Consider the following 24,760-nt stretch of genomic DNA (forward strand, 5'->3'; position numbering starts at 1 on the left):
ATTTTATTCAAAGAGCTAGCATTACTGTTGAGGTTAAATAATCTTAGCTTCTTCGGTTTCCAACTCACTATATTATTTAAATAATCTCTTGAATTATTTGTTTTAAATTGAGTTGTATAGTTTTTTGTAAATAAATTTATTTAATGATAAATCTAGTCTAAAACTTTGAGAAATTTGAATTTTACCAAAAAAAAATGCATTTTAATCTTTTTGTCGATCTTAAATGTACACAAATTAACTGTATTGTTGGCAAAAGTGAATTGCAAATGATCGATAGCAAGCGAGCCTGCAGCGCGTAACATTCATTCTATTTTGTTCATCCCTTACTTATTTTAGTTATTCTACAGTACACTGAAGTTTTTCTTTATTAATAAATAAAACCATAATGAAGCATTAATGTTACAGTAAAACAATCATTACTTCTACAATTTTATACCAATTATGGTAAAAAATATAGAAATCATTGGTTTGAATAAACCATAGAAATCCATGAAAACAAAAAAAAAACGCATAAATCTGGTCTAACACGTCGATAAAGTTGAAATTTCTCTTGAAAAAAAATCGTTTTTCATCGTTCAACAAGATCATGAATTCGAAAATATCGACAGTACCTACTTCAATTTTTAAGCCAAAACGAAGTTCAAATGATTAATAAAAAATTTATTCATCATCAATATAAGAAAAAGAAATTTAAAATTGATGTTATGTAGCGGAAGATAAGCGGATTCCAGTGCAAGTACTTTAACATTTAACTAAATTTTGTTGAAAACTGTTCTTCTAAGATATGTTCAAATTTAATCTTATTCTTCAAATTTAATTAAAAAATGCCATAAACGAGTGACATCGTCAAAAATTTAATTTTTATTTTCTAAAGTGCATACCCACATGCATCAGAGCCTGCAAATGTTGTGGAAATATTTCAAAAGATAATTTTGAAAAAATGAAAAGATTTATAATATTTTGTTGGAAACCAATCAAATGATGTTGGACTGTTCTTATTCTAATATCATAATTTTTTTTTAACCAGAATTTGTTCTCCAAGATACACACATATGAATATAAATTCATGTTACATTTGGATAACACCAACAATAACAAGGGTATTCCAAATAATAAAATTTTAGTTAAATAAAATGTTCATATCAAAATAAGTTTTCCAGATGATCCAAATCACCTATCTTTCCAGGCGTTGACATTTTTTATTGTTCAGATTGATAAAAATTTGAGTGAAATTAGAAAAATAAATTTTCTATGAAAAAAGTTACTATTACAATGCCCTGGAATAATTTTACAGATAATAATTTCTAAATATGGACTACAAATCTTCAAAAAAACAAAACGTATGGGGACTCACCGACCAAATATTTTAATTTTGCCTGAAAATGATTCAGAAAAGGCTAAATTTTCCATTTCTGAAAAAAATAGAGTTACTGTATTTTTTCTTTTAAACATCTTCCATAAACACACCGTGATCTATTTTTAAGCGTTGTGACGTCACGAAAATTCTACTGTTTTCCAATTTATGATATTCTGAAATTCCACATATTGTCGAAAATTGGAGGACTCTTCAAACTTTTTGATCGGAATGTAATGCAATTTTTAGATTGAAAATCGATTTAGAAGGTTGTGAGTTGCACCCGGGTAAAGGATGCGTTGTGACGTCACCGAAATTTGTTTACTTTTTTCGAAAACGTCCAAGACTTTTTAATTCAAAACTTTTATAGTATTTCTTCAATAAAAGTTCAACACAACAATGCGCATAAATAAACGACTTCTATTATAAAGTTTTTAAAGAAACCAAAAAATTTCTTTTTTGCATTAACTCGGTTGATTTTAAGCATTTCTAATAAAACATAAAAAATCGCGCTTAAAAACACTCGATTCGAGAATAAACAAATTATCAAAAAAATGAAATCCTCATCGATTTTGTAAAAGAATGTTTGTGAATCATAAAACAGGAAGTTATCTGTGATTTGAATAAAAAATCTTGCAAAAAGATCAAGTTCTTCATATATCTATTTTAGAATGAAAAACACCGCTAGTAGCTTCTTTTTCTTTCTGGCATTATGTTCAAACAAATAAGTTCCATAAAATAAAAAAGATTTAAAAAATCTTTGAACATGGTAAACTTAAAAGATAAACTTTTCATATAAAAAAAAATCATAAGACTTTCATAGCAAATTAATTAAAAAATTGATTAAATTATGTTAATAAAAAACTGTCCTTAATTGAAATTCCCACCTCAAAGAATGTCACTTAAAAATCCAAATCGAACACCGTTTTCATATAAAATCTCACAAAAGAGACTTTTTACTGAATTACAAAATTAAACAAATTAAAATATGTACTAGCACAAGGTCTCATGCAAAATTTATGCCAGATTATTCTAAGGAAAAGGGTTGTGCAACTCACCTGAATTTTATATGAAATTATGTGGTTTTCTTTCGCCGTGAACAAAAAAACTGTTTTTTGTTGATAATTAAGGTAATTTCCAACCAATTTTTCTTTTAATTAGAGTATTTTAAAGCTTTTGTTATGACAAAATATCATCTGAAGTACGCATTTTATATTAGAATTATCATAAAACTGTTATTAAGCTCCAAAAACGGGTATGTAAGCGTCGATAAACGATCATTCAATTAGCTTTTGTAATTGACCCATCAAAGCTAATTTTTGAAACTCAATATCTTTTTACCAAACCATTGTCGAAATGGGACACCTTGAGATAAACTACTTGCTATAACGAAAGTTTTGTGAATGACTTTAATGAAAATAAATCAGCCGATAGGGACTTCAGAAATTGGTGCAAAACTTGGTTTTCATGTTCCTTCCAAATCCAATTTCTCATAATCCCATACAAATTTTAAGCTCATTGTACCATCTAATTCCGTAGTCCAATCCCCAAATTCCGCACTGGACTTTGTGCTAAGCCTAGGATCTATTTTAGCTTGCAACATATAAAATTTTCATAAATCGGCTGATTTAGGCACTCAAGTGTCCATTGGCTAACTTTGGAAAGATCGAAGGCTTTTGAAATTATCATTTGTTTTTCCATTCCTTTGCAATTAAAGATTAAAAAGATACAGAAACACATTTCAACGCTATTACGAATAAATATTTTTTAAGTATTAATTTTTTTTACATAATATTCACATGATCGCACAAAAAAAAATCGAATAAAATTGATCTGAGCAGTGTTGCAAACCTAATCTGCTTGTATGGGCTTTTTAGATTCAATTCCCCTTCCTTTTTGGAAATAAATGGATCGATTTCATCACCAAATCACATTATTTATTGAGTTTTTAAGCATTTTAAGTAAATTAAGCATTAGATTAATTGTAAGATTATCCTTTGATATATTTCATGTAGCTGACCATAAAATTTCGTGACGTCACAACGTATTGCAAAACCCTGATTTTTTTAAATTGCCAGTTGTATCGTCACGAAACTGAATCGCTCTAAAATAAATTGAAATAAAAATTATAAAAAATCAAAAACAGCAATTTGTTGGTTGTAATGAATCGATACTTTCCTGAAATTTTCATAAAATTTGATCGAATAGAAGAGCAGAAAAATGCAGTGTTGTAAAAAAAACTGAAAAGTGGAAAAAGAGGCGCGTTGTGACGTCACAATTCTTTTTGCTTATATGTTGTCAACTATTTGTTCTATAAAAATACTTTTTGTTTCAAATTGTAGAGAATTAAATTTTGACCATAGAAGGTATAGCTTTTTTCAATGAGCGTTGTGACGTCACGCTGGAATGGGTCAGTAGGATATTTTACATTTTCTTTTGCAAAGGTGTTATTTTTATTTGGAAATGTGGTTTGGCATTTCTCTTAAATAAAGATTTTCTGGATATTTTTTCAACTTTTTTAAAATATTTAAGTTTTATCCCGAAGGGTTCAAAGATCAAAACTTATCCACGGACAATTAATTAGATTAGGTAGATAACCTTTTCTCAACAGGATGAGAGCAAAGAGTTATAAGTGAAAATAATCTTAGTCCATGGGATTTGTATTCTATACGAAACAATGAAAAAAAAATCTTACGTAACAATCGATTGATTGACTGAATCGTTCGAAAAGAATCATTCTATTCCTCCAGTAAGCAGGTTTCTTCAAAAATCGATTGAAGCCATCAAAGAAAGGAAGAAAACCTCCCATTGCATTGCATTGGTGCAGCGAGTGAGTTTCGAGAAACGTGTGCGAGCTTGCCGAATCGAATCAAATATTGATGCTGATGCAGCCGTTCTTGCATGCTTGGATATATGCTTGTCATGCATCTGTTTGAAATGGTAAATTTCCAATTTTATCCTTTCGAAATATCATCGGATACGATTTCTGGAAAAAAAAAGAGTGGGCTGATTTAAGCTGGAAAAGATTGAAAGTTTTTTCTTCGAGGCATGTTGAAAAAAATTTATATATTGTTAGTTAGCTGTTTTGAGTTCAAATTGATAAAAATATTCTTTGAATGTAGTTTTAAGGAAAATACCTCTTTCAAATTGCAATTGTTGAACTAGTATAAGAGTATTTTTAGAGTTAAAATTTCCTGTAACTATAAACTATGCCACAAAATCTGTTTTAGAAGATAAGACTATTTGTTCCAGAATTTTAATTTTCTGTTGCTTCACAACTATCTTGCAAACACTCTGTTCGACGCCATTACTGTAGTGCTCATTCACAAACTTACTACCAACTATCCCAAAAAAAAAACAAGGCTGTCATACTCATCCCACGTGTCGTCCATCACTCTCTATCAGTGGACTAATCCATTTTCGGAGATCATCTTCTCTGCTTCCTATCTGTTTGTTGTCACAACGGCCAGCTCGGAATCGAATCAGACAGCAGGACAGGGCAAAGCATCATCATCATCCTGACTGACCTTGAACTAGGACAGGACTAGGTACCTAACTACAACAATTCCCATCCGAACTCGAATACGGAAGCGACGCCATTGAGTCGCACAGTCGACAACTAACAAACAAAAAGCGAAAAAAAACAAAGACAAATCGTTTCCCGTGTTTGACTGTAGTTGTGAGTAGGTATGTTCCACGTAGAATAGGGCAAGTGAACTTTCGCCAGATGAGTCCAAAATTTGTGGCAAATTTTTGCCGTTCCAAGTTTGTTTTTGTTTTGGATGAAAGGCGGGGACTTTTTTTTTTATTCCAAACGACATCCAGTCGGATTATCATCTCTACCAACAACAGACACAGGCCCACTTCCTGGCTAGCTGGCTCGCCGTTACAATTTGTTGGATGCAGGATTTTTGTATTTTTGGAACACTCCCCCGACGACGACGAATGGTTTTTGTGGACCGATTTGGGGGAATGGCGGTGACAAAGGATCGTTCCGTAGTGTATTGTACCCAACTAACTCCAGGAAAAGCTCAGAAATTTTATTTATAGTCCACCCACGACAATCTTCGATGACAACATATCGAGGGGCCCGTGTCGTCGAAAGTTCAATGACGGCTTAGGCCAGTGAGAAGGGGAGTGGTTTAGTTTCGTTTTGGTGAATTTTAGGAAAATGATTGTTATTAATCCTTAAATATTCGTTTTCACACTGAAGCATTGACTATTTTTATCACATTATTTAGGAGTTTTTTTTCGTGAAATATCTATATTCATAAAAATGAATGTTTGTCTGTCTGTCTGTTCCCTATAGACTCGGAAACTACTGAATCGATCATCGTAGAACTTGGCTTCTGAGGGTTTTTGGGGCCGGAGATGGTTTCTATAATAGTTTTTTTTTTCCTTGTAGGGGAGAGCCCACTGCGACCAGTAGTTGATCTATTGTGGTAATTACCCCGCGTTAATATATGGTATCAGGCTCACCTGCACTATGGGTTGAAGTGACAGTTGATTGCTGACTAAGCATTTTATCCCAATCGGGTATGATATCAAAGATGTATGATATAACCTTCTTAGGGCTGATATGCAACCATATTTCTTGTGCGCTTATTAACTTTGCCCCAAGTACACGCTCTCTCCTATTTAGGAGGGCGCAGCAGTTGCATAGAAGATGCTCTGCAGTTTCTTTTTCGAGCCCGCAGAACCGGCAGTCATCGTTTTGAATAATGTTTATCCGTTTGAGATGTTGTTTTGTTGGACAATGTCCGGTCAAGAGACCTGTGTAAGTACTTAACTCATGCTTACTTAGGTTCAACATGTTTTTGGAGAGTCGTGCGCTTGGTTCAATGAATCTTTTCGCCTGAGTTGCTCCCTCTGCTGTTCTCCAGTTGGAGACAATAGTGGTGCTTTCCCAGTTCTTGAGTTCCATATTCAAGGCACTCCTCGATACTCCACAGAAAGGTTCAGGTCCAATTAACAGGCCCTGAGATCCTTCCCTAGCTAGCTGATCTGCTTCTTCGTTCCCTAGGATACCGCAGTGGCCTGGAACCCAGAATAAAAATACTCTGTTCCGTATGGCCAGGTTTCTTAGTGCAACAATACACTCCCATACTAGCTTTGAGTAACATGTAAACGTACTTAGTGCCCGGAGAGCGCCCTGGCTGTCAGAGAATATATAGATATTTGTGTATCTGTATCCTCTTTTCAAACAGGCTAAAGTGCATTCTAGAATTGCTTGAACTTCTGCTTGGAATACTGTTGGCCAGTTTCCCATCGGAATTGAGATCCTGAGTCTAGGTCCGAACACCCCTGCCCCAGTTCTATTATCCATTTTTGATCCATCAGTAAAGAATTTCATCGATCTGGAAGGAACCGCAGGTCCACCTGACTACCACACGTCCCTATCGTTGATAGTTACATTGTATGGTATGTCTAGATTGAAAACGGGTTCCATCCAGTCATCGTTCTTTACAATAAGTGAGTTTATTTTAAATATCTTCCTGTAAGATCCTCCTCATGAAGAGTTTTGTTTTTGGAGAGTCTCAAGGCACTACGTTCTGCCTCTAACTCAATAAATTGATGTAGTGGCAGGATATTTAGTAGTGCATTCAGAGCCTCGTTTGATGTGCTTCGCATAGCGCCAGTTATAGCTAGGGTTGCTATTCTTTGAAGCTTCGCTAGTTTCTTCCGGGCCGTAGCTTGCACAGTTTTGGTCCACCACACTAAAGAAGCATACGAGATTTTGGGTCTTATTATAGCTGTAAATATCCAATGGATAATTTTCGGCCTTAGTCCCCATTTTTTCCCTACTCCTTTGAGGCAAACCCATAGAGCTATTGTAGCCTTGGCTATTACATGCTCTATCTGCGGATTCCATGATAGCTTTGAATCTAGTATGATGCCTAAATATTTCACCTGTGATTCGAAGTTTAGCACTTCCCCGTCTAATGTTAGTGGTTTTAGTGCAGTTTTTCGTCTCGTAGTGAATGCTATCACAGTAGTTTTGGAAGGGTTAATGTTCAGTCCCTCTTCCCTGCACCAGAATAGTGCGTAGTTAAGTGCAGATTGCATTCTGTTTGACAACACATTCTCATATTTTCCCCGAACTATTATTACTACGTCGTCTGCAAAGCCAATAACTTCGAAACCCATAGATACAAGTTTGTTTAGGGGGTCGTCCACGATCAATGACCACAACAACGGTGATAGAACCCCACCTTGGGGACATCCCTTTGTTGGAGTGGCTTTGATTGTAAGTCCTCCCAAACTTGCATAGATGGTTCTATTTATAAGCATGCTACTAGTCCAGTTAACAATTGCCGAGTGGCATCCTCGTCTTTTCATAACTATTTCGATTGAACTGTGAGATGCGTTGTCGAATGCCCCTTCAATGTCTAGAAAAGAAGCGAGTGCTATTTCTTTTGCCTCTATGGTCTTTTCTAGTTTTTGTGTTAAAGTATGTAAGGCCGTGACCGTTGACATACCTTTTTTGTAAGCAAACTGAAAATTGTTCAGCTTACTTGAGCTAAGATACTGCGATTTAATGTGCTCGTCAAGTATCTTCTCCATTATTTTCAAGATAATGGATGTTAGACTGATAGGTCTGAATGCCTTTGGTTGGGTTTTATCTTTTTTCCCTGGTTTTGGGATGAAGATAACGCGCACCTTTCTCCACTGTGTGGGAATATGACAAAGTGTCATACTGGCTACGAACATCTCAACCAAGGCAGGTGTTACCATTTGTTTTGCTTGCTGTATTTGGATTGGTATAATCCCATCTTCACCAGCAGCTTTGAATGGCTCAAATGTACTGATTGCCCAGTTAACCATTGACGGTGTAAAGATTGCGCGCGATTTGCGGAGAGCTTCATCACGCCTGACATTCCGATTGGGTTGTTCAGCCGGAGTGTCCTTAATCTCTAAACCGATGGATTCTGGGAAATGCGTACTCAGTAGTAATTGAAGGGTTTCTTTCGGGTCTGTAGTGAACTCCCCGTTGTTTTTCTTCAATTGACCTAGTCCATTTGAGTGTTCTTTAGATAGAACTTTCTGGAGCCTGGCAGCTTCTGGCGTAGATTGAACGGTTTCACACATGTGCCTCCAACTACTCCTTTTAGCTTTTCTAATGTGTTTGTTGTACTCAGTTAGGGACTTACGATAGTCATCCCAGTTTGAGTCAGCTTTTGCTTTGTTGAAAAGTCTCCTTGTTGTTTTTCTTAACTTTTCGAGTTGTCTGTTCCACCAGGGAACTCTTCTATTAGAAACACGTTCCTTCAGTGGACAGCTCGCTTCAAAAGCGTATATGATTTTATTGGTAAAACAGTTTGAAGCTTCCTCTAGCTGCTTTGTTGTTCGTATTTTCACATCCAACAAAGGTTTGCAAACTTCAAGTGTGTGTATGTAGAGACTCCAGTTGGTGTTCCTGGGGTCTCTATAAACGTCCCTGATTATTTCCCCTCCCACTATATCGAATGTAATATGTCTATGATCAGACAGTGATTCTTCATCCGATACCTCCCAGTTTTTAATTTTTCCCAGGAGAAGTGGTGTACATAGGGTTAAATCGAGGACTTCTTGTCTGTTCGTCGTTATATGCTTCCCTCATTACAAATTTCAATATTGTTTTGTGAAAGAAACTCTAATAAGGACTCACCTCTAGTGTTGATATCTGTACTTCCCCACATCGTGTGATGTGCGGTAGCGTCGCAGCATATGAGAAACTGCTGGTTAAGTGCCCGGCATTTTCTCATAAATTCTACTACCATCGGTGGGGGTATATCGGTGCTATCTCCGGGAAAGTACGCTGAAGCTACACTCACCGTGTGCTTACCTTTCGGTGTTGGTACTTCTATCCGTATAGCCGTGATGTCTCCGTCGATAAATTCTGAAAAGGGAGTAAATTTAATTCTTTTGTTAACTAGTAGAGCAGCCCTTGGGTGAGCGCTCCGTTCGTCGTAGAGAATCTTACCATTTGGGGTATAAAGCCCTTGTACCTTACCCTTGTTAACCCAAGGTTCCTGGATAAAGGCAAGGTCCAGGTTTTCGGAGACGAATCTTCTCAGTAGTGTACTCGAGGCTTCTACAGCATGGTGAAGATTCGCCTGAACACACTTTAAGGTGTTCATTTCTGTGGTTTTTTGCCCAGTGAAGTGGGGCAAGACACCGGCTTTTTGCCATTTGCATATGTTTGTTTGTCTCGTATCGGTTTACTCCATGTGCTTTGGGTTGTTGGAGCTGTTTTGGCAGCTTTGAATTTAATTTTTGCAGGTTTGTTAGAGGTATCGTTATCTCTAGAACCGCACTTTCCACTCGGGCCTGGTTTTTGTTGATCTTGTTCCATGGTAAGGCCCAAGTTCAACGTACTAGTCCCTTCCGGTAAGCAATTTGCACAGGATTTACTGTGGCTATCTACCTCTTTCTCGCTCGTCCCGGGGTCTGGTCCCTGGTCCATTGATTGGACCTGGTCCTTTTACTCCGGTTCATTGAGATCGAGAGTTGCCACAGTATCCCCTATACCGATCGACTCTCCTTCTATGGAATTGACCTGGTCTATTGCCGACTGGTCCTTTACAAGGCCCTGTTTAGGCAGCTCAGGTCGTTGTGTTCATTTTAAGTCCCACGATTAGCTAGGGAAGAAACGGTCCGCTGTGTCAGTGCCCTGCTATAACACAGTAAGGGCTATATACTGTGGGGTGCGCCCTGGTGCCCCACAGGTCCCGTTAGCGACTGAGATTCCCTCCAGCCATACATCCTATCGTCACGGTGCCTTAGGATTGGGGCACCTCATCACTTGGCTATTGTCGGGTTGACAACATTGCCCGGGCTTCGCCGCCAGCTGCGTATACACTTTTAGCTGGCTGTCATTTGTGATCATTGTGTTTGTCATTCCTTCCAGATTGTCGACTCACCATTTGAAGCCCTTCTATAATAGTTACAAACCGCTCCGACTTGAGGGAGGCAGGGCTCCCATACAACTTTTGTTTTTATTCCCACGAACCAAAAGTCATGGCACCCATTTTGTCAAGCAATTTTCGTTTCCTTTGGCGGGTTTATTTTCACCATCACCATGGGCCGGGCATTAGAAGCAACCATCCAGAGTTCTTGCTAAACATTAAAAATTTAAAAGTGGGAATTTTGGCGGATGTTTTTTTCCTTCTACTGTTTAAAGCACGTGGTACCGGCACGAGATATTTGGATGCAATAATGAGCCTACATGTTGGATTGAAAAATACTGCAAACCTGTTAGGAACATATATTGACTTATATTGTAGTGGCTTTCAAAGTGCTTTAACCGCTGCTGGGGGGCTTTGAGGGTCAACAAAAACAAACAGTGAACTGAACAGTGAAAAATGAACTGACTTCCTCTGCTGAATAGCTATTCGGACTGAGTGCTGAAAAACTGATGAACCGATTTCCATAAATTCCAGCTTATAAAATCCAACCATTTTCATATTTTTGGGAATCTTTATATAGAAAGAAAAATTAATTAGATTCCGAGTTATAAGGCTAAGGCTGCGATTTCAGAGCTGCAATAGCCTTCGAGGAATTTAAAGGGGGATTAGAAAATTGATAAGATTAATAAATCTGAGGTTTTGAGTTTTATTCAATTCAATTTCCTTGGCCAATTTCTATCTTTTGAGTTATCATTGATGACCAATATTGTCGATTCTACCATCCAATTATGAGAAAATTTATTGTTAACCTGTTTAGTTCTGCGAATTCAAACAAATGATATTTTAGAATTTAACATTGATTATTCTTCAAAATAATCAATGGGATATTTGTGCCCAAGAAGAGAAAAATTGAATTGGTGACTTCGATTCAGAGGTGATCTGTTTTTGATAAACTATTAGTGAGCTTTCAACATTTAAGGTAAACTAATAATAAAACTGTGTAAATCAAAAAAGCGGAGAAATACACACATAAATTTGAAAACATGCAAAGTAAGTTCTTATCAACAAAGTTCGGAAGTCTTTTTAGAAATTTCTGAGTAAATAAAGTTTAAACAAACCAATGTACAAGAAGATTATCCATTTTGAAAAGTGGAATAATCTCCAACAGAGATTTTCATTAGATAGGGGATAGGAAAGCTAAAAAAACAGTTTCATCTTTTGGAGAAAACAATAAAGGGTCTAATCTATTCAAGCTTCCTAAAAAATGATGGATAAAAAAATGTTTTTCGTGATTCAAGGGAAATTATTTCAAATTTCTTCTAATCAAAACCTCATAACAATATTTTTTTCAATAATTTGAAAACGATAAACAGAGTAAATAATCTCAATGAAAACTTAAAGAAAGACTAACAATACTAACATGGCCAAACGTGGGCCAATTTCTTATAATGATGAAAATAAAGCTTCCAAAATTTCGAAAAGTCAAACGATTCATTTTGATTTATATTTTATGTGAACCCGAGCAAGGCCGGGTAAAATCAGCCGGGTGAATATAAAAATGAATGTTTGTCTGTCTGTCTGTCCCTTTTAAACTCGAAAACTACTGAACCGATCAATGGGAAATTCGGTATGTTAGAGCTTTTGGGGTGGGAGATGGTTTCTAAAGTACTTTCAACTCGCTCTGACTTAATGGAAGGGTAGCTCGCATAAAAATGAGACACATTTCGAACAATTTTTGGAAGCATCTGAACCGATAAACGTAAAATTTGAGGTGAAACCGTTTTCAAGACTGGGAATAGTTTTTTCAATACTTTCAAACCCTTCCGAATCGAAAAAAAGGCTGGCTCCCATACAAAATTTACAAAAAGATACACAATTTGAACATTTTTTGGAAACTACTGAACCGATCAACGTGAAATTTTCATGTAGCTGTTTTCAAGACCGGGCATGGAATCCAAAACGAGGAGGCTCCCATACAAAATCAATAAAAATATGACACAAACAGAACAATTTTCGAAAATAACTGAACCGATAATCGAGAAATATGGTGTGTAGCCGTTTTAAAGACCGGAAATGGTTTCTAATATATTTTCAAACCCCTCCGAATCCGAAAAGGGGGGGCTTCCATACAAAACCAATAAAAAATTGTCAAAATTTCAACAATCGTCGATATATTTTTGTTAAAAATGATAAACGTAAGCTTTTTGACATGGTGAGATGTTTATTGAATTGACAATTTATTGTTTTGATAGAAGCTTTCCATTTTTATGAATTGAGACATTCATATTCAATAAATGGAACATACATAATATTATCAAAGCCAAAGTCTTAGTGTTTTCATAAAGTTTGGCATACTTTTTGATATTGTACAAATTTTCCTTTATCTTAATACTTCTTCCCCTCCAAAAAGTACAGTACCGTTCATAATTGTAAAGAAATTGGAAGCACGCACACTGTCACTTCGACTTTGAACTTCCGTTACTTTTTACTCTGATGATATTTTTTGATCAAATTTTCTGCGTTATATAGATCCACTATCACACTGTCATATCACAAAATTTGAGCTTTTGGAGTTTGTGTGGCCTGAGATACAATAATCCTACGGAAATCGGACTTTTTGGACTATTACTATTCAAACTTCAATATCTTAGAAACTAAGCTACATTTTTTATTAAAGTTTTGCAGAGTAATTGTTGAAATATTAAATTAGCATGTCTGAAGTTTTTAAAAAAGTTCTATCGATGGAATCAAAAGTTAAGAGAGTTGCAATATTTCAGGCATGAACCTAGAAATGCGATTTCTATAGAATTTTGGACGAATGATTCCATAGAAAAATCTTATTTTATGTTTAACAACCAGTAAATCTATTTTAACCAAAAATATAATCAAAACAATATCGCGAGATTCTGATTTCAAAACACAAATAGATCATTTATTACATTTTTTTTCTTTACTTTTTTGCTTTTGCCAGAATTTTTTGACTGATTTGTGGATGGAAACGATATTGTTCTCATGGATCGTCCAAAATTCTATAGAAATTGCATGCCTGAAATATTGTACCTCGCGTAACTTTTGATCCCATCGATAGAACTTTTCAAAAACTTCAGGCATGGTAACCTAATAGTTCAACAATCACTCTGCAAATCAAGATATCAAGTTTCAGAAAATTGATTTGCGTCTTTTTGTATAGTCATTTGAAACTCCAGCTGCATCTCTCATTCGATAGCGATTGCTTTTGATTTATGTTGTAAATAATGCTCACAAAACAATTAAATTTGAATAGTTTTTAGAAAATTTCATTTATTTTTAAAGGGTGTACCAAAGCATACCGGGTAAGCTAGTATGTCATAAATAAAATGAATCACTTACACGATGCTACCCTGTATGTAGAAATTATCTGTTACGCCCCTGAGTAGGCGTTGATAAAAAGGGTATTGACAACAGGCATTCCCGCGTCACAATACTCTGACATGTGGAAGTAGTAGTCGAAGATAATTGTCAGCTTTCGAGTAAATAACAACAAAGTCAGATTAGAATCAAAAACTTGTCGAGCTAGAAGCAGGTGATAGTGGTGAATCATAAAGAAATAGTTTCACAGGGCCTAACTTAGAGCGATAAGGATTCGTTGGTGAAACATACAACGTATATTGTTTATTGTTTTTTGTTTATTGTTTATTGTTTAAAACATCAACGGATCACATGTTGATCCTAATGATTACTAACTAACAAATTAAAATTAATATCAACATAAGACTATACAATACTTCATACACTTAAAATTTTTCTTCGGAATACGTTCCTTGAGACGTCGAAGTCGAAATGTTCGGAAAACCGATTAAAAGTTTTTAGAATGCCGATGAAAGCGCTGTTAGCCCCGTAATTGTTCAGGCGAATCGGAACGTAGAGCTGCAGGTTCTGGTTTCGTAATCCTCGGGGTCGTAGAGGTATGGCCTCCAACAGTTCGGGGCAGTCGATTCTAGCTGTGAGAAGGTCCGCTACAACTAGAGCACGTGTAGCATTTCGGCGTGCTTGAAGCGTATCTAAGCCTATGAGACGGCAGCGGCTTTCATAGCTTGGTAAACGAAACGGATCCTGCCAGTTTAAGTGTCGTAGAGCGTACCGCAAGAAACGCCGCTGGATAGCCTCGATTCTTTCAGCTCCGTTCTGGTAGAAAGGGCACCAAACAGCTGAAGCGTACTCGAGAATAGAGCGAACTATGCAACAATAAAGACTTTTCAGGCAGTATACGTCTTTGAAATCTTTGGCCATACGAAACAATAATCCAAGGCTTCGAGAAGCTTTGTCGACAACATAGTTCGTATGAATCTTGAACTCCAGCCTTCGGTCGAGAATAACGCCCAGATCGTTGATATGGTCCACCCGGATGATGGTTTGGTCTCCGAGGATGTACTCTGCATGAAGAGGATGCCGCTTACGGGTAAACGATAAAAAGCGGTGAATTGCTGTTGTAGGAAGTTGACTACAACTTTCATCCCATTAAGTAACTCCGGAACCAATCCAGTAGGGAACCACAGAAGCCTAAACGTTCGAGCTTTGCGATTGCAATTTCGTGGTTCACCTTATCGAACGCAGCAGAGAGATCTGTGTAAATGGCGTCTGTTTGACTTTTCTTGGCAAAGCTGTCCTGCACGAACGATGTAAAGCTCAGTAGGTTTGTACCATCAAGTCACCATTCACCGCCCAGACACCATTTACCGCCCAAAATCACCCTTTTGTGTGTATTTAGAAAAAACTGGAATTTTTTCCCCAAAAATAAGACCTGTGTTCTGTGTCGGCATCATTGTTCGACCATTTCACTGAAAAATCATCACTTAATTATGCTAACTATAGCCAGAAATAAAATATTTGGTTTTTCGTTTCCGGTCAAATTATTGAATTCGACGCCTGTTAGCGAACTAAGCATAACTTTGCTCCTAGGGAAAAAAGGGGTTTTGTTTACTAAATAGTACCTATTTGTCCTACAATCGACTTGAAACGTTTGCATCGGAAAATTTTCGATTTTTTCAATAGTTGTTGTTTTTTAAAGCGTTTAGTGATGGGCGGTAATTGGTGTATAAATAAAAGTGTGGGTTCCTAATTACCGGTCACGCACAATTTCTTTGTTTTTAACGCATGTATTGTGTCAAAAGTGTAAATTGTAAGAAGCATTTAGTTTGATTACGTTAGAAAATGATGTTTTATCGCTGAAAGTAACCGATAGCTTGAGGCTGTTTGCCGGGAATCATCATTTTGTCAGTCAACGCACTTTGTTAAAATTTGTACAAAATTTGCGGGAAAGATTTCACAAAATGTATTCTCTCAAGATCCAAAATATGGTTTTGACAGCTCGTTACATGGACAATATTAAAAAGAACAGTTTCCGTGTTGTTAGATAGTTTTTCCTTAAGAAAACATTATCGATACACGAAAAAGTCGAGTGGGCTTTAACAGGGCCAGTTGAACACCTCAACGTTTAGTTAATTATTTTTAAAAGCGTACATTTTTCGCAGCCCACTAAATTTTTTATTTAAAGTAGAGCAGTTTTGAGATGTATTGGAAAAGAAAGCGAATAAAAATCTGCCGTCGTTTTTTTTATTACACATGTTTGAAGTTGAAAAACCGCTTAACTGGGCGGTAGATGGTGACATGATGGTAGTTGTGGATCTTTCAGGCATGAACGTTGGAGAAGTGATGCTTGCAAAATGAGATCCAAAACAACTAGTTCAAACAATTTGGCGATCGCGCATAAAGCGGAGATTCCACGATAGTTGCTCACGTCTCTCTTATCTCCTTTTTTGTGGACAGGAAACATGTGAGCTTCTTTCCACAATGAAGGAAAGATTCCGCCGTCCAGCGATGATTGAAAGATATCCCAATTAACAATTTTAGTTTTTTAAGAAACTTGAAGGGCACTTCAGAACTGCGTTATAAAACAACGATTTGTTATATAAACCCCTTTAAAATATCTATAAAACACCTATAAGAGGCCCACCTACAGGAGGTTCTGAAGAACTCATTACAAGTACCTTATACAACCATATGGACTCAAAGGGGTTTCACCGAAAGCTGGTTCAAGATGATTGATTCTAGTGACAGGTATAAAAACTATTCATAAAAAATTCGATTCTAAGAACGGGTTTAAAAACGCATTTAATAAAATATAAGAATCCGACTCAAATAAAAAAAAAAACAAATAAAACAACATGGATCTTTCCTGTCAAAATCAAAAAGCACAAAATAATCATTAGATTTATCTGGCGAAATGGAGATGTTATTATCGTAATAAAATGAAAAATTTGGTTGCGCTTCTAAATTTTTCGAATAATTTTTCGAAATAAGGGCAAATAATAAGCGCCCCTGTATGATTTTGCTAAATGAAAGAGCTCAATACATAAATTTTGGTCATTCGGTTTTTGCAAATATGCATTTTTCCTCTCTTTTGTCAGTATGTAAAAAAATTTTTGGTAGAATGACGATAATTCAAGCATTTCATGAAAACACTGCTACATTCTGTGATTTATATTGAAGGAAAATGGCGTGTCATCTGCTGCAAGCGACATTTTTCAGATCAGCTGACTGAATGATTTCATTCATTAAAAGACAACACATAATTTCGAGCACATTTTTGTTAATTTATCACACATAATTTTTATTTTCTTAGTTCAATATGAGTCACTCTATCACTATTCGATTTGGTCACTTATTAATTTTAATATGGTGTATTCAGGAATTGCATTTATGCGGTGGAACGATCTAGCTGGAGTTCCTTTTCAATGCTACGGAAACTCTCCGGTAATGAGAATTCCGACAGCAAACCGGGTACTGTGTAGGCCGTTTTCGATGCTGCGCTGCTCGAAGAACTATATTTCGGTGATGGCACATCATGAACATCCGGATATTTGGGGTATGATCTAGACGGAACGAAACATCAGAATTGTGGCAGGCCTGGCTGAATAGAATACACTTTTTCATCATGATTTTGAAAGCCCTTGTGCCTATGGAAGTGGCAAAAGTTAATATACCGCAAATAAACGATGCTATGCGATCAAACCATGGAAATTTACCTTTGATTGCTGCAGTGGATGAGAAAGTTTATCACTTTACTGTTGCTGCCATTATTGATACTTGGATTGGCTTTGATTATGGTTGCCACATGACAGATTTATCGAGAAAACTACAGAATTTTGGGGTAATTTCGGTCTAGTCAAATCGGATGACTGTTTAAATACAGAACCAATAAAAGATACGAAAACTTTAAGAATTTGTTTTAAATGAAAATACAAATTAAAATATGACAACACTGTTATCCTTATATAGGCTTTTTATTCGTCAAACAAATTTTTTATAGGTTTTTTCAATGAAGTTTTGACGTTTTCCTGTGGTTGTATAAAAAAGTTTTGTAAAGGTTGTTTAGCTGCCTTCCAGACCGAAATAAAAATGAATGATAAAAATTAATCTGAAAACCAGTTGAGTTTTAAGAGAGAGTTTTGTTAGGGTTCTGTAGCTATCCTGAAGGGAATTTTTATTGTGCTCTTCCCAAAATACGCTACACAGCCATTAACGCATTCTCAATGCGATTATAAAACCTTATGCTTTTCGTATAAAACCTAATTGAGTTTAAAATGTTACTTGGGATGCCTGATAGGTGTCAGCAAAGATGGCATGAAACGCTTCAAAAAGGTAGCTGGTATACCGTCCGGGCCCGTAGAAGATGAATTTTTTAGCTTAGCTGTCGCTTTTAGGATGGCTGCACCGTCGACCAGAATACCATTCAAAGATGACCCTAGGGGTGATATATTTCCTACAGCTCTGGCCAGAATTCGCTGTGTCGCTGTCAAGGAACATGTAGGACGGAAGCCCTGGTTCTTTCCGTTGATTTTTTACGTGCTTCCAAAAAGATTTCGGACTGGTCTTGAAATTCCTTTGTAACCGATTTAGATAATTCAAGAAGCTACGCTTACTGACTTATTTATAAGCAGAGTTTAGTTTGCGGTATTCTCCCTTAGTGTAAGGGGATTTGTGCTAGTTGTAGTTTCGGAGTGCACGTTTCTTGGCCGTTTTCAGTCGCCGCAGTTCTTTAGTGACCCAGGGAGCCCGTAGATCAGTAGCTACCCTACGTTTCGGAACATGACGATCAATAACGAAGTTAAGAATGTTCGGCGTATACAAATATATGCTAAGTCAAGTACGAGGAATTAGTTTAGCTTAGAAAATAGTCACCAACATTTATTTCCGACGTGGTAATTTGAGCACGGTCTAACCTAATCTCATTTATTATAGCTCGTATCGCTCGTTAGGATAAGATCAAAAATTCACACTATTAAGTTGTAACAGAACAAGCCTTGTAAGTATCCGCTGAAAGTAGTTAACGAAGAAATTGAACTAAAACCATCTATAACTTCAGCATACTCAGATTAGACCATCCGATCATAGACCTTGATTAACTGCCATGATCTAAACATTAGCTGAAAATCTTATTATCTTGGGAAAGCACTAAAATGTAAGGTAACAATGAATTATTTCTTTAACATATGACTAATTGTTTCAATAAACTTTTAGCTTTGAAGCTGGTTAAAAACAGACTATCAAAAAGTATTTCGCTCCCTAACCCCACCCTTTCCCCACCACCCTCCCCATTTTTTCGCTTTTTCAAAATGATCGTTTTTTCACCAGATATTACGTTCCTTCGATTTTTGAAAATTTGGAAAATCACCCCCCCCCCCCCCCCCAAGAGCCAACTCTAGGACCGCCCCTGGTCTAATAAGATATGCAGTTACGGTCTTCGACAAAGTTGTTCAACGGGAAATTTTCTTTCAGGAATTTATAACTTGGCACAAACAGCATCAGCTGGTTCTGTTCCACAGAAGAAACAAAATTGATGTTGATTTTTCAGTACCGTCAACTGGGGCAACATGCAACAATTTTCAACTTCAATGGCTTCTAAAATCTTAATGCTTACAGATAATCATACCTCTTGTACATCAAAAGTTTTAAGGTTGATAGGACACCAAACTGATGTAGTCAGAAAAATTATTGGTTTTACCAGTTATTTTTAAATTAACAAAAACATGCGATTTTCACCCTACTAAGAAAAAGGGGTAAGTTGCAACAAACTCAGTTATTAATGAAAAATCAAATGAAAACGTTTGAAAATTTATAGTTTTTGATACATTTGTGATGTTATAACGCATAATGCACCAATTGCAGTAATTTTTGGTTTTGTTCGAATTAAATTTTCCATTTTTTCTGTCAAAATTTTTTTAAGAAAAAAGTGTTAATCTGCTGCATACATTTAGGGGTAAAAAATACTACAAAAGATTCTTTTAGCTTAAATCATGAAAATAATTCTTAGGATGGATGAAATTTAAATGTTAACAGACACATAATGCAAAACAATCACATCCCAGCATATGGAAACACGATTTATGAGATTTAGTTCTGATTTGCATTTTGTTGCATTTTGCCCCAGACAGCTAACTGAATTATAAAAAAAATTGTTTAAAAAAAATTGGTGATTGTCCAAAGAATTATTATAAACCAACAGTGTTGGTAAAGGATATTGATAGCAATATAAAGTTTGTAGGTGATATCATTAAGCCAATCCGTCATACTAGGTAAAGTTTTTCACGGCATCGAAAAATGTAAAAATTTGTACATTTATTGCTCGATTTTTTAATTTTTTTATGACAATCAAAAACTATAAAAAAAACATTCACGATGTTAAAAACTTTGTTATCATCAATTTGCTATCATTCAATGATAACTTCATTACAGTATATTGAAATAAAAATTGAATGAGTGTTGTTGTATACAAATGTTGCATCTAACCCTGCTTTTGCATGTTTCCCCGTTTGACGGTACAAAATATTAAATTTTCCCATACAAATCTAAAAGTTCAAGTTTACTCATGTAAACGTTACATAAAAATTCTGCAAAAAATCATGGACGAGTTTTGGACCAAAACAAAGCTTTTTTGACCCCAGGGTTTGAGAAATTCAAAAATGACCCCAAATCGACTCAGTCTTCTATACATACAATGGTATTTTTTTTAACAGAATATTAGGTGGTGCAGACGGTATTTTTAATCAGCATTTAGAACTGATATACAGGCATTAGTGCGTCAATAGGAGAAAGCTTGATAGGTGTTGAAATTTTAGACTAGATGGCATGTTTATGAAAAGCTCCCATGAATTGTTCCGCCTTTGCTCTACACTAGCTAACTATGCATCTTCGTATTGCCATTCGAGACTCCAGCTGCGGGGGGCTTTTGATTTATGTTGTAATTCGATTTAAAATAATGCTTACAAAACAATTAAATTTAAATAGTTTTTAGAAAATTTTATTTATTTTTCAAAGGTGTAACAAACCACACCGCATGTCAGAAATAAAATGTATCACTATCGTGGAGAAGCTACCCTGTATGTAGAAATTATCAGTAAAATAAGTGGGGAATTCCCAGCGCTTGTAATTCGTAGCAATGTTGAGTTTAGTTTTGAATTTGTAGTCAATCTGTTTCAAGCCATCTTTGATAACGAAATGCGAATTTCTTATCGGTGATCCTCATCATTTGGCCAAGCTGCTGCCAACTATGTACTGCATCAGATAGAGGTTTCCTCCGATCGGTCGATTCAAATTAACGATCAGTTCACTTCATCATGCACGCTAAAGCAGTTGTTGGTTTGCTGATTTTAGCAACTGCTCAGTGTTGCGGTTCGACGGATGCTTTTTTTTTTTTTCATTTTTTTTTTTTTATTTAAAACTAATCTTAAACTAACTTTACATTTCCTAGGATATACAAATATTTTTATTGATTTTCTAGTTTCATTACTTCTAACCAGTAAGCACTTCAAATCTACTCTGTAATTGTTATTTCTCTGAAGAACTTATCAAAAATAAGCACTCCGAGTACTTATTATTTACCACAACTGAAAACTTGTGTTTTAAATCATTTGACTAATAGTGTTATTACGATCTAATTTTTTCGTCGAATTAATTCGCAAGAGGCACTCCTCGATTCGCGTGACCTTGAAAATCTCGATTGTGCTCGTACAAAATCTTCGCCTTTGGCTGCAACGATCATTTGTTTCCGTCCCGGCGTCTCACTCCCCGAAGTGTCATCACCTTTTTCTCTTAAAGATCTTCTATCTCGTTTTTTCGTTTTTTCTCGTTTTTCGTCACGGCACCCTTCTGCATTTTCTATTCGTTCGTCTTCTTCCGCCACACTGCAAGCGATGTCGTTCACCAAAACGTGATCTTCATTGCCTATCTGCACACGAAGATTACTGTTGTCCTCCACTGTAACCACGTTGCCGCCGATTTCAACGATATTATTGATGTCGGCCACTGTTTGAATGCTCCGTGTATCCAAAACAGTCAAACTATTCTCCGTTCCTCCAGCGTGTGTCGAATTCTTTTTCAATTCTGTTGCAGTTGCAATGCCATTTGCCACAACACTTGCAAATGAACCGTTTTCTTTGACATCCAGCACTCTAACGTTCAAGTTTCTTTTTTTGGGACAATGAATCCTCACATGATCCAAGGCCCCACACACAAAACATTCTTTACGGACGCCATCAAAATGAATTCTTGCCTTGATACATTGGATCTGGAGTTGAGAAGGTACCTCAGTTTCCATTTCCATGTACACTCCCCTGACCCCGTTCAGAATGGGGAACCCAGAGTCCGCGGAATATCGTTCACTAACCAATTGTTGGATTTTCCCATACCTTTTCAAAACCATACATATTTGCTGGTCCTCTACTTCTGGTGGAAGACCAAATATTATAACGTACTTGACTGCTCCGTTAGCTACAGAAACTATCACGTTTATTTTAATCCCGTCTGCATACTCGAAGATAACCTGACTGCCTATCTTTGCCAGCGCCATTTGCAAAATTTCTTCCGATTGAAACTTTACGAATAAACTGAAGTCCTCCCGGTACATGGCGCTTAGGTCACCACACTTCCATCCATTTTTCCGAAAAAAATTAAAAACTTCGTCGTTGGTAGGGTTTCGCGTATGAATTCCAAAATGGAATTTCAGAGTCTTTTCTCGCTTGGGTTCCATTTTGTTTTCTGTTTTCACTAAGCAAACTAAAACCACGTCCGTTCTACTCGGTAGCTGAAACCGAACTGCTTCAAATACAACTGACCAGCAATGTGGCCGTCTTCTGAATCGGATACGATGTGGATCACTCATGTTGAATTCTCCTGAATTTTTGCTGCCCGGTCGTGAAGCGGAAGCACTCAAAGGAGAGTTTCCCTGGCATGCGGCCTTGTTGCATCGAGAATTCCGTTCAGTCAAATTTACGTATAGCTGTGGAGGATCTTTGATCAATGAATGGTTCGTGTTAACGGCTGCACACTGTTTGATCAATCAGAACAATGGTAAACCGATGGCTACTGGAGATATTCTTGTTTCATTGGGAGCTCATGAACTGGACAAGGAGGATAACTGTGTGCAAACAATGAGACTTCAACAGATACACATCCATGAAGAATATAGTTTAGATAGCCACAAACATGACATAGGATTGGTGATGTTTAGCGAGCGCGCCATATTTACGCCTCGAGTGCTGCCAGTTTGTTTAGATATTTGCGAAACGGAAGAGCCTAACTTCTATCAACAATACGGAAAAGTGGCCGGGTGGGGTTTTACAGAAAAAAACGCACTTTCCGATTGGCTGCGGATGACCGAGCTGCCAATTGTTGACTATTCCAGATGCTTGACTAGTAATCCAACGATATTTGCGAACACGATCTACGAGGGCATGTTTTGTGCAGGGTTTGCTAACGGAATGAGCATTTGCAATGGAGATTCCGGGGGAGGTTTGGTTACCTTCACAAGAAATCGGTGGATACTGCGAGGAGTCGCTTCATTCACGGCCTTGCGTTCGGAAGCAAGCAATGTTTGTGATGCTAAACAATACGCTGGATTCATCAAGGTACAATATTACCGCAGGTGGTTGAAAAGTCGGTTACGCCTCAAAAGCGAAACAACCATGAAATATTCTCCCGAAAACATTGAAACCATCTGTGGTCCCAACAATTGTGGTGAAAGGAAAATTAATAAACGAAGTCTGATTGTCAATGGAAGGCGAAGCTTTGCGGGAGAATGGCCATGGCAGGTGGCCATATTTTACGTTAAATTTGGCGACAAAATATATTTTTGTGGTGGAAGTCTTATAAGTGACTTGATCGTGTTGACGGCAGCACATTGCTTGTATGTCGTTTATGAAAAACGTAAAGCGGAAAAACTTATAGTAGTTCTAGGTGAAAACAATCTGATTGAAAGCTCTGTCCACATGCAAGAAGTAGTAGTTCGAACTGCAACATATCACCGAAAATATCGTCAAGGGATAAATGACATAGGCCTGCTAGAACTAGCTACACCAGTACAGTTTAATGATTACATCCAGCCGGTATGCTTGCCAAGGAAAAGTGATTTGAATTTGTCTCTCTATGGAGCTTCTGGAACGGTCCTAGGTTGGGACAACCCTGATAATTCTATCGTACTTCGTTCGGCAACTGTTCCTGTTGTAGAAGATCACAATTGTGTTCATAGCAAAATTACTCTAAACGAAGCAGTCGGAAATATCTGTACTGGACCCCCAGCAAATGGTAATATAGTTCAGTATAAAAAGGTTATTTAGCTAACACTTCTTTTAAAGATTCATACATTGAGTATGGCGATTCCGGTGGAGGAATGCACTTCGAGAAGGATGGAAAATGGACTGTTCGGGGAATTATAACAACAACATTGGAAAATGAAATGTTTACGATAATGACCGATACGGCTTTCTTTTTAGATTGGATCAAACGAGAGGTTCGTCTGATGTATTCAAATTGCAATATTGTGGTATAACTTATAAAAAATCACTATATTCCAGACCGAAGCTGCAGATCAACGTACAACCGAGAGGAGAACAAGTGATTTTGATTTCGATTTCGAAACGATTTCAGATGGAGACTTATAAACATAGCACTTGAGGATGGAAGATTAAACTGACGTACGGTTCAGCACCAATGGAACTCAAATTATTTTTAGCAAACATTTTGTCATCAATAGAATAATCACCATGATAATTTATTCGATTTTGTGATCAACTATTTAAACCGAATCGCCCTTTTTTCTGTCACAAATGGTACGAATCAGCTTGATAATGAAATGATTTGTAAAATTCGAATACATTTCTCAATGGCATAGGAACACAAGCAAAAATGAGCGATGAGCGGTTAAGAATAACTCTGTTCCAATTGATTACATTCATGAATAATGAAAGATCATGCTTAATACGGTGGCCGTGGCGGCGACAGTCGTTATGTCGAATTTCAAAAACCGACCATAAATTTTTTTTTTATTTAATGGAGAGATTAATCTCGTAATTTATGTTAGTTACTTATAGCGTTTTAGTTTATTAGCAGAGGCATCCTAGTTATCCACGAGTTTTGCCCTAGCTGCTGTCATTGTGTTCGTTTATTGATGCATCACTGAAAAAGCTAATTTTCCGAGTGGAGT

General features: G+C 36.6%; 1 protein-coding gene across 1 annotated transcript; it reads left to right on the forward strand.

The window, feature by feature from the left end:
- Positions 1-22,439: 22,439 nt before the first annotated feature.
- Positions 22,440-24,188, forward strand: LOC129753581 (transmembrane protease serine 9-like). The gene is made up of 2 exons (XM_055749411.1): positions 22,440-24,067; positions 24,132-24,188. Exon 1 carries the CDS (start codon positions 22,440-22,442, stop codon positions 23,892-23,894), a length of 1,455 nt encoding a protein of 484 aa, XP_055605386.1. The 3' UTR covers positions 23,895-24,067; positions 24,132-24,188.
- The last annotated feature ends 572 nt before the right edge of the window (positions 24,189-24,760 follow it).

Source organism: Uranotaenia lowii, chromosome 3 (assembly GCF_029784155.1).
Source record: "Uranotaenia lowii strain MFRU-FL chromosome 3, ASM2978415v1, whole genome shotgun sequence".
NCBI classification, from domain to species: domain Eukaryota; kingdom Metazoa; phylum Arthropoda; class Insecta; order Diptera; family Culicidae; genus Uranotaenia; species Uranotaenia lowii.